Below are 13,194 nucleotides of genomic sequence, written 5' to 3'. Positions count from 1 at the left end.
AAGTCTGCTTGAGTCTGTAAATAATGCAACACACACACACACTTTATGCGTATGCTCAAGTGTGACATTTCTGGGTTTCAGATGACTTTCTACGGCTGTAAAAGCCCCGTCTTGGGCTGAATGTCAGCAGGGCTAGCCGAGGAAACAATAGTGGGTAATTAACTCTGGCAAGGTCTCAAACCTACAATCAGTCTGAAATACCACGGGTATTAACAGCAACACAACAACACGGGTGTCCCATCGGGATTGCTTTGTATTTATGGGTGTAAGGAAACAAGTGAATCCATGAGGTAATTGTAGACAAACATATGCAATTAAAAGACTTATGTCGTGGACGACTGTTAAGCGCACTTTAACCCAGGTGCAGCAACACCTCATAGGCAGCAGCCCATTGGCTTACAATAAAAAGAGCCGTCAGAACACTTATGTTTGGATAGCTCTGCTAGGAGTACGGAAATGCCTCTCAGAGGAGGATTTAAATATCTCTGCAGGAGCAACTGCTATCGCTGTGCTTTTAACCCTATGCCTTTTTTATAGATGCACTTTCAACTCTGTGTGGGTGGTGTGGGGGGGGGGATGAGTGAGCCCTCCCTGCTCTGTTTATTTAAGGTTTGAAAGGTGTTGTCCTGCTGACTGACCTGTGATTAACATGAGACGCATACACAATGACAATTTAATGGAGTGTTCACTATTCACAAACCAATAAAGAAAAACAAATGTCTCTTTAATAGTTTTACAGTTTTGTTAATTAACACTAATTAATTCTATAGTTATAACATTATTCCTTTCTCGCGGATGGCCGCGATAGAATAATTTACGTCCAGGGATTAATAAAGTCAATTTCTGCCTTTTGTCTAGGACCTGAGATATACCATCTTAAAAATACCATGACACACAGAGAAACTCCGCCAGCGGTCGGGGTCGATGAACTCAAATAAAAACCATGAAATGAGAAAAGGCTTCTAACCTCGGTCACTCATATCCCTCGTTAGCTAATTTCCACGGACATTATTCTCCTATTCCAATAAAGTACACCCGAAGGAAATCCACATTCCACTACAGATGAGCAAAGGCTGACGTCAACGTGTGGGCCTGTGAAGGCGTAAGGTTTCAGCCACAACATCCTCATCATAGCTCCCTCGTAAAAAGCCTGCAAAGGCTCAACACGCACAGCTGGACAACATGTTTTGTTCCTTGTGCGTGATCCAATCCAACACCGAGGGGTCCAATCGTTTAGCTCAGCTGTTGTTCGTCAAATGACAGAAATACGTTCATGTTACTCAATTTAAAGTCTTACATTTAACAAAAATGGATGCAAAGATCCCAAAAGAGAAGGTGTATATTTCAGAGGCAGCATCGTGGTCAGAATTGGGAGCCCATCCTGATCTCACATGGAGTTCACGTTCTGTTTCTCGCTGCAGTCTGGCGTCAAGATTGTTGAAAGAAAAAAATAACAGGACTTTAAAGCGCTCAGGGATAAGATAAGAGTTTGTTTATGAAGAAGCAAGGGCCCCCGCAGTCTACAGAATTGAAAAAACAATAGGGGCACCAAACAACAGGAAAGGGTAGCAATCAATGGCACATTCATGGAATATCCAGACAACACTGAATAACGATGTTCGACTGAGAAGAGGAACAGCTATTTGCATGGATGGCTTTGCGCAGTAGATGTTTTCACCAGATTCGAAAAAAGCAAAGAGAGCCAGAGTGTCACTTGGATACTCAATCTGATTGGCTGGATTATTTTTATTTTTTTCAATCAATTGCCGCCCAGCCGAGGCCAGACTGATTATGATTGTGAAACTCAAAGTTGAATATCTGGATGGTCTCACAAAGCTTCAATATTGGGAGGCACAATTTCCCATAATTTGCCGCCAGATGGTAGCCAGTTCAAAGGCCTAAGTAAGGCCCAATCCCATTTCTACCCCTTACCCCTTCCCCTTACCTCTCCCCCTTGTTTTGAAGGGGTGAAGGGGTAAGGGGTAGAAATGGGATTGGCCCTTCATCTGTTCACAGCTCACCTGCCGGTCCTCTGCAGTTCTGGTCCCGAGTGCTCTTCCTCCTCCTTCTCCATGTCCCCCGGGGACGGGGACGCCAGTCCGTTGGGCTGGGACGGCTGCTTCCTCTTCATCTACAGGTCAGAGGTCATCAGACTTCAACTCGCAGACAAACATGAACCTAGTCTTCTTGGCGAAGTAACCGGCTGTATGGCTCCTTACTATACACACAAAGTATTTATAACGACCTAGCGACGGGATCACTAGTAAACACATTCAAAACAACTTTCCCAGGGCAACCAGGACATTGAAAATAGTCCAGATATAAATAAACTTATAATAGCTGTTGGCATGAATACGTGCAATCATATTTTTAAGTAAGCAAGTCAATTTAATGTGTAGGTTAAAAGCTTTTGCAATTATTGTTGCACATTATATACACATTTATGGATTGATTGATCAAAATAATTACATTTTGATATGCATTCATATCATAATTTTTTGGATTATTTAGTTAGTTTCATTCCGTTTGATTCCCCTGAAAACCAAGCTTTTGTGGAAAATTCTTTTGAAAGAGAGAGGGACAGAGAGAGAAAAAGAGAGAAAGAGGGACAGAGACAGAGACAGAGAGAGAGAGAGAGAGAGAGAGAGACAGACACTGGTAGGGACCGAGACAGACGGAGAGAGAGACAGAGTGAGACAGAAAGTGAGTGAGAGGGCCTGACCTGAGAGGGGACGTTCTTGGGGGGCTCGATGCGTATAGTGGGGTCCCACTCCCCAGGAGGCAGGACTGTGACCTGGTCCAGGAACTCATCGATACCAGAGAGGAGATCTGTTCGGTCCTTGGCCTTATAGGCTACGTCATGGAAAATCTACAGAGCAGTCGTCAACATTAGCAGAGATCAGTGAGAGTAAACGCAAGAACACATATTTGTAGTGTGAGAGAATGTACTGCGTCGATATATAAATATCCATGATTGTAGTTAACCAGTAAAGTGCCAAAAAGCTAATCCAGTTACCATCCTAGCACACAATCTTGGTCTTAAAACGTAAGATCAAGCAAATTCGATAAGAGCTTTCATTAATATTAAACAGGGATCTCCTAGTTCAAATACTACGATAATATACATGTGAATATGCATTTACATTACTCATCACTGTTCTCACCTCATCCGTCATGAGAGTGGCCATAGACCTGCCAATCTCATGGTACTGGGGGCCTTTTCCATGAGGTCCCAGAAGCAAGAACAGAAACCTGCAATGACACACAGGTCGTCATGCCAACAAGTAACCCCACCATACTGATGAATGGAACGCGTTTTTTTTCCCCTACCACCTAATCCGAATATTGATCTCATGCCGGCTAGAATCTATGTGTACTGCTAAATGTATGTATGTAGACAATATGGCATGTGTGCTTCAATTCTGCAGTGGTACCCAAATAATTGGTAAAACATGAGTGGTATTTCATTAAAAAAACATATGTAATTAAATAAGAGTCTCAAGTTCCTAAGGAGCTGGTTAATCTCAACACAGGCATGTGACTGTGTACACACAAATAAAGGCGGGGTTATGCAATTGTTTTAGGAATAGCACAATTAAAGTGAGGATCTACATAGAGCACATTATTTGAGATGGTAGAACAGCACTACTGAATGGGATATTGAATCAGGCATTTTTATACGCCAAACAATGCTTAATGTATTAAGCCACAAAACCAAATCAAATAATCAATTGACTCCGCTAAGGATTCATTGATCGGACTGGTTATTTGTATTGTTTGGCCAAGTTGACTCAAAGATTCCCAACAGCAGATGTGTCATACACATTTTGGTTCACAATCAGAGTGTGATTCAAAAAAGCCGAAGAGTAAAGCTCACAGAGCACCAGGCCTTTTCAGGCACTTTGTATAGGATTCACACGTGAATATTTCCGTCTGAACATGGTCCTGCTTCTGTCCCGACCCGGTGGTTTGCTCTGGGCTCAGGGGGGGGCTAACCTGGTGGGCACCGGCACCTCGGTGAGGCCCGTGATGAGGACGGCGGGTGAGAGGCGCACAAAGGCGATGATGGGCTTCTCCAGGAAGTCCACCTCGCCCACCAGCACGTTGGAGGCCTCCGCGCCGGGAGGGATCTTCTTCATGAAGTTCATGTCCACCTGGAGCGCAGCCAGAGAGAGTTCAGACAGCATCGCCGATGAAGCGGTGGAGAGAAGGCGTGCAAAAAGTCACAGACGGGGAACGAGGCGGCTTTCAGCGGGGGACACGGACTAGGAATGCGGCCATAATCTTACCTATAGAAATCGAAACATGTCCAAATGAATCGTTACTCTATTCGGAGAGTTATTTTGCATGTTTCTTTAGGAAGACATGTACATTTTTTAGGCATTGACCAGTGAAGTATAAAACTAGAAAACTGGTCTTTTATGCAGCAAAATGGGGAATGAAGGAAGGCCAAGAATTGAGGTGTCCAAGAATTCATGGTTTCCAAGAATTGAGGGGCACGGGGCTACTAACAAGGAAAGATAGCATCTACAAGGAGAACTACCCAGTACTGAGCAAGGGCAGCCAAGATGACTATCTTCGCTTATATGGACAAGAAAAGTGACATAATAATGCTTCATAAGTGCATCACTCATACCTGCTTTAGAGGTATCAGGCTCCATGCCAAGTTTCTCAATTCAAACTATATTTGATGGATGAGGGCATTGTGCAATGCAGTGATAGATGGGTTACCATCTTTTGTAGGCAAAAACAAAAACATCAAATCCCAAGTCACACGATGCTTAAATCATCCGAGCGTTTAAGTGCTCGCTCAGAGGACCAGAAAGGTTTCCTGGCTCCAGTCCATGATCAATGAGGAGCATGAGCGATGATGTGGCGCACTCCAGCAGAATGGAGTTGGATGGGGATCAGAGGAGAACCTCTGTGCTTTGTACCGGGGGGGCCAAGGGGAGTTAGGTTACCTTGCTAAAGTCGAAACCGCTGCTTTCTCTACTGACCCCTGCTTTGGACGACCTCCTCTCTGCTGCTTTGGTGTCCAGGTTGGGGCAGGAGCTGGGCGACACAAGATGTCCTGGGGGAGATATGGGGGCGGGGGGGTGTGTGGGGGGGGTGGGGGGGAGAGGGGACAGAGGCGGGGGTTGTCAGTCATTGGTTTTGGGGAGAGGTCAGGCGCTTGGGAAGGGGGGGGGGATTTACGAAGACGAAACGCACAATGATTATTTTGATGAATTTCTAAATTGTGGTTGTTCGTTTTATTGAATTAAGAAAACATAATGACCCTTTTTGTTTTGAAAATAGGCAAGATGGACCTGGTTGTAAATATAGTGCCAATGTTTTTTGGGCCTTGTCTTGTAGTTTTGTTTTAATGCTTGGTTACCCTTCAAAATGATGTAGAGGAGCTAGAGACATTGAATATGCGCGACCGTACGCCGTTCGGGGACTTGGGCAGTGACAGGTGCTGAAGCCCTTTCTCTGCATAATTGGCCACACACTTCAACACGGCCCACAAGACGCGAAGCAATACACACGACAGGAAACGCTAGCACTTAATAGTGGGAGATGAAATGAAAGGGTAATGTATGTAAATCCATAGCAGAAGCAAATGCCCTCCTTCTCTCTCTTGCTCACCACTATGTGCACACGCTTCAAACACATACAAGCAACCCCGTCCACACTTCATCAGCTGCCCCCTCTTCACAGACACGACACGTTTCCAGCTCAATAATTCATCAACCAAAAAGGTTAAACCGAGATCGTTTAAAACTGCTGATGCGCTTGTGAATCACTAGTTCATGGCGCTGTAATGATCCACCGAATCTGCGAGACACGGTGTCAGCATGGGGCCGGCTTGGTGATCCGTTCCCCTTGACTTCGTATCCCCGGGGGGCTGACCCGACTGGACGAGGCCCTGGTATCCACCACAGGTGGCCAGCATGGGCGCCATCTCTAGCATTCCCAACAAAGCCACTTGGAATACGGGGTGGGGCGGGATAAGGGGTGGTGGGGGTGTAAATTGGCTTAGGCCGCATCCGCCAACGCATGCCAGTCAAGAATGCGCCAGAATGTGTATCCATGCCAGCATGGCAATAGGGTTGCGTCATATTGTTGGCGTCTTTCATATGTGGATGTCACGAGTAATTAAGAATATGAAAATAATAATATATAACTTTAAACATTCTTTGTGGGGCAAACCCACATAGATTTCTGAATGAAGGGCAAAATAAATCTATCATTAGAGTTAAAAAGACAGATGTCGGTTAAAGATAACCAACACCATTAGGAAAATAGTCACCCTTGCCCAGCTTTACAATGATTAATATTTAGATATTTTCTGTTCCCAAGAATGATTTAACCATTTAGTTACTTCCCTAAAAACGAATCCACTCAGCTGTATTAGGCACGACCCAACCTGTTGGGTCAGTATACATACACAACGGTCACATCCCTAAGCAATATGCTGTTCCGTGTCAATACCCCCATCCAAAACGCTGTGCTGTAGTCCATGAATTCCCCAACCCTCTATGAATAACCCACGTCCTTAAACTGTGTGCTCGTGGGTGTCCCTCACAGGCATGAGCGGAGATGAGGTGGTCTTCCTCGTGGGGAGTAGAATTACAGAGGTAGCGGTTGATCTATAATAAGCCCACCCCAACCTTTTAGTATCCCCTACGGCCCTGTTGTCACCTCTACACGGGACCCGTACCTCGCAGTTCAACCACCATGAGCGTAATCGCACATGGGGGGGGGGCACACAAAGTTGCTCTCACACACACACACACACACACACACACACACACACACACACACACACACACACACACACACACACACACACACACACACACACACACACACACACACACACACTTTGTAAGGACAAACGGTGACTGTCGGTTAGCCCACGAACGGTACGTGGAAACACAGCCACCCTGCTCTGGCCGGGGTTTATATTTAGGCAGGCTGCTGGCGCACGGTGATCTCGTGTCTTAATGAGGAAGCATCTTGGAGCCATACGCTCCCACGTTGGAGGAGGAAACCAAATAGGGGTTTGCGTGTGCCGAGATTTGCAATGGAAAAAGCCGGACCGAGATATTGATTGGTGAAGTTAAAGCTTTGGCTCGAGATTTGGATGAAGAGAACCTGCGTCGAGTCCCCAATGGGAGTCTCCTGGCTGGAAGTTGTTTCACAAAAATGGAGGAGTATAGAGGGAGGAGAGGGGCTTGTTCTGGAGGTGTACACTTTTCTTAAGCCATTTGAGCTGAAAAGAGGGGTGGATGTGTGAGTGGGTGAGGGTGGCTTTCGTGCGAGAGCGCACACACACACACACACACACACACACACACACACACACACACACACACACACACACACACACACACACACCGGGTGGTGATTGGGTCGGTATAGCAGGCTGAGCAGTGGCACACAGGACCAGACTATCTGGAGGACGGCCATGCAGTGCCAACGAGTTAAGTATGGATTGGGACAGGGCCAAGCAACACACACACACAATTTTTGACTTGGGATCACAAAAAAAAAAACGGTAGGTGAGGGGGAATGAATAAATTCAAGAGGCAGAGAAGCAGAGCTTGTGAGTGCAGTCTTTAGGTTGGTGATGACAACATGGCTGGTGGGGGTGTGGGGTGGGGTGGGTTGGGGGCTGTGTGAGCGGGGGGGGGGGAGAAGAGCCAGCATGCCCAGTGCTAGTTTTTCTCTGTTCAAGCAGTGACTCACACTGGCGGGCAACACAGATATTTGCCTTCTAAGGGCAGTGGTCTCCCCCCGTCCGTGGGGGTCTGCGGCGGCTCGTCCTCAGGGGGGGACACCACCACCTCGGGGATGCCCCGGCCGCCGTGGCCCTGGTGCTGCTGGGACTGGGAGACGCATCGGTCGGGAGGGGGCGTGTTATGGGGCGTGGTCATAGGAGAGGCGCCTGTGGCGGCTGCTGCGGTCGAGGACAGGGAGGAGGGCAGCAGGTGGTTGAGGAGAATGGCCACCCGTGACTCGCGCCTCTGGGACAGGCTGCCGATGGCGGCGCACGGGCCGGGCTTCTGGAGGGAGAGGCGAGAGGAGGACAGGCCCTCTCCTAACGGGAGACAACAGGGAGGAAGAGGAGAACGGACAAGGGGACAGGGGGAAGGGGGTGGAGAGAGGAAGAGACGTGGAGAGAGAGGAAAAGAGGAGGTACGAGAAGGGAGGAACAAGAGGAGGGATGGAGCAAAGGGGAGAACTCGATGAGGGAAGAGAACACAGAGGACAATGACTTCAGGAGGAGACGGCAGAGGGGGGGGGGGGGGAGGAGTGAAGCAACAGGAGGGGTGCAGTCAGAAGGTGTGCGGGGGAGAGGACCGGGTCGAGTGCGATCGGAGGGACGTGTAGGGGGAAGCATCCAGAAAAGACCCATGGGCCCTCTAGCGAGTTTCAAACCAATCAACCGATCACAGCACTCGACAGGTGGCTGGCATCAGTGCATACTTCAAAGAGGCAGGCATGCAGTAGGTAGCGCAAAGGAAGGTGCACTGTATGCATACGTACAAACTATAAGAAAAGTTACTACTGTAGGCAAGATTAAACACATATTACATGATATAGAACAGACATAAACAATTTATACAAATGGCATTCAAATACTTCACATTTAAAAATAGGCTACGCTTTTGCTTTTAAAATGCAGGGGCATGGTCCAAGATAAGATCCTAATTGCCAAATCATTCCTAGAAGCACAGCCCAGCGAACAGTGAACATGAATGCACACCAGACAACCATACTACTTACTACAGTCAACAAAAAGAAAATACAAAAACAAACACACTCAAACAAAGACACATACTTTGGTGATTCCAGTTGACAAAAACGCTAATCACTCTGAGCATTACCTCTTGCATAATCCCTGGGAACCGAAGCCATCGTTCAAGAAACCCTGAAGCCAGGCCAAGACGATCATGCCAGCATAGTGATTAACCCCCATATATCTCTGTCGCTACCGTGACCCCCCAAAAAACGACTGTCCCCTGCATTCTACTCACTTTCAACCTTCCACTTTTTATGCTGGCAAGGGTGGCGGGGGGGGGGGGGGGGGGGGGGGGTGAACATAGGGAATTTGAAAAGTGTCGCTTTGGCTCCGGAGAATTTCAAATCAATTCTGGTGAATAGATAACGGGAGTGCAGTCGTGTGGTTTCTCACCGTTTCGGTCGAGCAAATGCGGGTCGGAGTGCTTCTTGCCGATGTCGGCGATGGAGCGCACCAGCGGGATGCGGTTGCTGAGCTTGCGTTCGTTCTGGTGGTGGTGCCTCTTGAGCATGGCCTCCCGCACCTTGAAGCGCAGCTCCTCCTTCAGCTGGCCCGATGCCACCATGCTGTCGATCAGCATGTCTGAGGAGACAGACCCACAGACACGAATTGGAAGGATTTACTGATGTTTGCACCAAAGGCATTTCTCAGATTATAATAAGCTAGAATTTCAATCGGCAACAGAGAAGAGCGTCACTCTGATTGACTGTGCCTATATTTAGAAATCAATTACTGCCCAGTGCCCTAATGCCTGACTGATATTCATTGCAAGTTTCAAGTGAATAGATGGATGGTCTCACAAGGCTTAAACCCTGATTAAAAAAGAAAACATGTTTATCCAAACAGCCTATTGAACATATGAATGTCAAGTCCCACCAACAGAGGACGGCATTGTGAATGTACTTTGTGCGTACCTGCGATGTCCTCTATGGTGTTGGCCCTCATGTCCAGCATGACGGTGCCGTTGAGGATGCAGCTCCGCAGCTCGAACAGACTGTGGAGGGACAGCGTGGCCACGTAGGGCTTGCTCCACCTCTCCCCACCGTCCTCCACATCCTCCTCAAACTTCAGCCACCTGCCCCACAGACACACACACGCAGAGGGATACGCACAACCACACACACACAAACACACACACACACACACACAGTTGTCGTTGATCCCAGTCGGAACATGTAAAACTGTCACAGCTTTACTAACACTGCAGTATTATGACCAGATGGACCGGCCATCATGTCTATTTGCAGCCTTAGTGGATGCTTGTTTGTTGTTCTTGGTCTCGTTTCGAAGGCTCTGGGTTCTGTAGGACTGTGTTGTTCCCCCCTTGTACGTACTAATGTTTGTTTGAATCTGTTAATTTCACCACGGGTAGTTCCGACCAAACAACCAGATTGGTAAACAAAACGTTTCGACAGTGATCAGAAAGACTTAACTATGCTCTAATTTTCAAAGCTTTATCGCTATGAATATTACTACCCCAGTGATTGGAACCAAAACACAGTTCTACGAGTTTAGTAGTGGCAAAATGTCAAAAAGAATGAGCTTGCAAAGCTTTCAGTGATCAGCACGGGAAATCCCTTGCTCTCTAGAAAGCATTAACTGCAGTTGGCTGGCTGACTACACACCAGGGACGAGGAAGCCCCTCCGTTGCTAGGTCAGTTGTAAATTAGGTACTTCCTACTTGCTGGAGCAGTAAATTCACGTTTGAGTTTCAAAGGAGCTTACACATGCGACTAAATGTATTCCGGGTACAAGTCAGACCCCATGTATTTCCAGGGAAAACAGATCAAAAGATATTTTGAGAGCACATTGCACCCACGATATGACAAAATATAGATTATATTTTGTATAATAGATTATATTTTGTACAAAAAGGAGAAAATATAGATTATATTTTGTACTTTTTCGTGGGCAACAGTTATGTAATCCAACTCCGAATCGTGCTTCACCATCATGAATGGCTGCCCCCTGGTGTAAGATTGCCTCAATAAGATATGTGGGAGGAGGAGGTGGGTGCTTTCTGACCTGGCCGTCTCCTTCCACTCCGTGTGGCTGCCGTGCCTGAAGGACAGCTCGTCCAGCTCGGTGAAAAGGTCGTGGGGCACGTGTTCTGCGTCGTCGTCCTCCGTGCCCAGGATGAACTGCACCCGCTGGGACGGGGTGTCTGCACGCACCAACAGGGGGGGGGGGGAAGTCATTCAAGGAAATAGTGTGTGCGTGCGTTCGTTTGGCATGCGGTCAGCATCTCAACAACGACCTCTGAAGTCATGGAGGACGTAACGTTAATGCAACGTTTGCCTTTCAACCCATATGACAACCTGGTACCACTTAGTTTTCCAACTCTGTTATTAAAAAGGTTAGGGCCAGGCTAATAACCAATCAAAAGACCCTGGCCTTTCCCTTTAACATTTGTGCCGTTGATTAACAGTGACACATTAGTCTGTCGGCTCCTCTCGCTCTCTTATCGTGTCTGAAATGTCAACGGCCTCAGCCAGTGTTGGGGCTGTTTGGCTGTGCCCTTTATTGCCCCTCAGAGCTTCATGTAAAATCCCCTCAACGCCTCTCACACACTCCGTCCCTGCCCTCCTTGCTTACCCATTATTAATGTGAATAGAAACCATGGCAATGGGGCAAAATTAACGCCAAAATTAAGGACTCAGGAAAAGCCAATTTTATCATTGTAGTTATAGATCGACATGGAGGACATGTAATCACTGAAAAAACAAAAGTATTGTCCTCTGAAATTGACAATACTGGCGTGTTCCTTCACATATTGGATCTAGGAACTGCGCGTGCATGCGTGCGTGCGTGTATAAATCTAGTGTTATAAAGATGGAGTCGCATACATAAACAGTGACGGAGAGTCAAGACAAAGGGCTACTTCGGGGAGGGGGGGTTTGCTGTGTGTGTGTTGATATAGGTAGCCCATGGTTACCAACCGTAAGACGGCGACTCCCTGCCGTCCTCTTTCCCCTCCTCTGCGTCCCTGTCCCGTTTCTTGCGGTGGTGTCGATGTCCGCGGTGGCGGTGCCTGCCTCTCCTCTCTCGACCCAGGGGGACGTGGACACCGACATACACCGCCCTGTGACCTGGTCGAGTGCGGGGGAACTTATTTAATAAAGAACACACACTGGGGTTGCCTTTGTGGAGGTTGTATGGTGATACAGAGGGAACACGTTCACAAGCAGATCAGACGAGTCTCCGAACTAAAGATTCGGCGGATAGTGAGACAGTTGGTCAGGTAAATATTTAAGACACCGGTGGCAATTGGTCACTTTATGTCCATTGTCTTTTTTCTTGTTACCAGTCCATAGTTGAAAACAAGATATATGGATGTGAAGATATAAGTAAAACCAGCCTTATTATCTTGGCGATTGTCTTCTGGGAAACATTAGCCGCGTTTACATGACCCATCTGATCCGCAGAGATTTCTATGCGGAATAGGACTGTTCCTAAGATCCGAATGTACTGTATACATGGCAGTAACAAAAGTGTCCGTTATGTCTCTCGCACACACCTGAAACATCTCTGGACCGGTGGTGACATAATGGACGTCTTATCACTATTTGGCATTGTGAATTTGATTTTAATGAAGGCACAGCAGGAGAGAGCTTTTCTCTGCCTGCTCCTTCAAATAAGAAGGAGGAGGACATCACAGCTACGTAAATTTCTCGTCCGATCTTTATATTTACCCCCACCTCCGTTGCAAACAAGAGGAATTTGGATGCGAGTCCGCAGCCAAGACTGGTGGGAGAGAGTGGGCTCTCTAAGTTAAGAAGTATTTTAACGTTCAGCCTGCAAAAGTACTAGTAGTAGCCTACTCATTTACAGTTATCTCGGACGTGCTCGGACACTACGATACGCGAACACGTCATTAATAAACACCCATGTCCCGTCGCTTAGCACTTTCCTTGACAGTGGTCAAGTCCGGTGTGCATAAAAGTACAGACGGAGCTCAGTGGACCAATTGCGAACTACTGAAGCTGCTCTAAATTAAACCCCAATCTATTCGGAATAAGTGTATACATGTGGATTAAAACGGACTAGACCACCTCTTCTATTCGGCATAGAATTCTATGCCGAACAGATAATTGTAGGGATGCACCGATATGAACATTTTGACCGATACCGATATCCGATATAAAAATTGCTGTTACGGCCAATAACCGATATTTACTGATATCGATATTGGTATAAAAACAAGTTTCTATGATGATTTTGTATACTGAAGAACATGTAAACACTGTGAATATGAAAAAGTTATTTCTTTCTTTATTTACCAAAACTTCGAAATACATTGTTTCTTCAACAAGTTACAGGGCATCCATAACAAACACAAGTTAATAACAGTGTTAGTTTTAGGCTACTTTTACAACTTGCATCTATGAAAAAGTTTGGATCAT

General features: G+C 46.8%; 1 protein-coding gene across 6 annotated transcripts in view; it reads right to left on the bottom strand.

Annotated features, from left to right (window-relative positions):
• Nucleotides 1-13,194, bottom strand: part of LOC115535556 (sodium bicarbonate cotransporter 3) — a 43,670-nt gene that overhangs the window by 13,309 nt on the left and 17,167 nt on the right. For 4 of the 6 annotated variants that reach the window (XM_030346849.1, XM_030346844.1, XM_030346848.1 and 1 more), the window contains exons 3-11: nucleotides 11,731-11,880; nucleotides 10,817-10,955; nucleotides 9,706-9,866; nucleotides 9,185-9,373; nucleotides 4,962-5,071; nucleotides 3,997-4,154; nucleotides 3,165-3,252; nucleotides 2,723-2,869; nucleotides 2,022-2,131 (exon numbers count right to left, since the gene is read on the bottom strand). In XM_030346849.1, coding sequence (XP_030202709.1) covers nucleotides 2,022-2,131; nucleotides 2,723-2,869; nucleotides 3,165-3,252; nucleotides 3,997-4,154; nucleotides 4,962-5,071; nucleotides 9,185-9,373; nucleotides 9,706-9,866; nucleotides 10,817-10,955; nucleotides 11,731-11,880 — 1,252 coding nt within the window. Of the gene's footprint in view, nucleotides 1-2,021; nucleotides 2,132-2,722; nucleotides 2,870-3,164; nucleotides 3,253-3,996; nucleotides 4,155-4,961; nucleotides 5,072-7,759; nucleotides 8,087-9,184; nucleotides 9,374-9,705; nucleotides 9,867-10,816; nucleotides 10,956-11,730; nucleotides 11,881-13,194 lie in introns of all 6 variants that reach the window. The other 2 variants (XM_030346850.1, XM_030346847.1) reach the window with 2 other exon arrangements.

The sequence above is a fragment of the Gadus morhua genome, chromosome 22, assembly GCF_902167405.1.
Source record: "Gadus morhua chromosome 22, gadMor3.0, whole genome shotgun sequence".
In the NCBI taxonomy this organism is placed as follows: domain Eukaryota; kingdom Metazoa; phylum Chordata; class Actinopteri; order Gadiformes; family Gadidae; genus Gadus; species Gadus morhua.
Note: the sequence above shows the minus strand (reverse complement) of the source record. Positions and strands in the feature narration are given on the sequence as shown.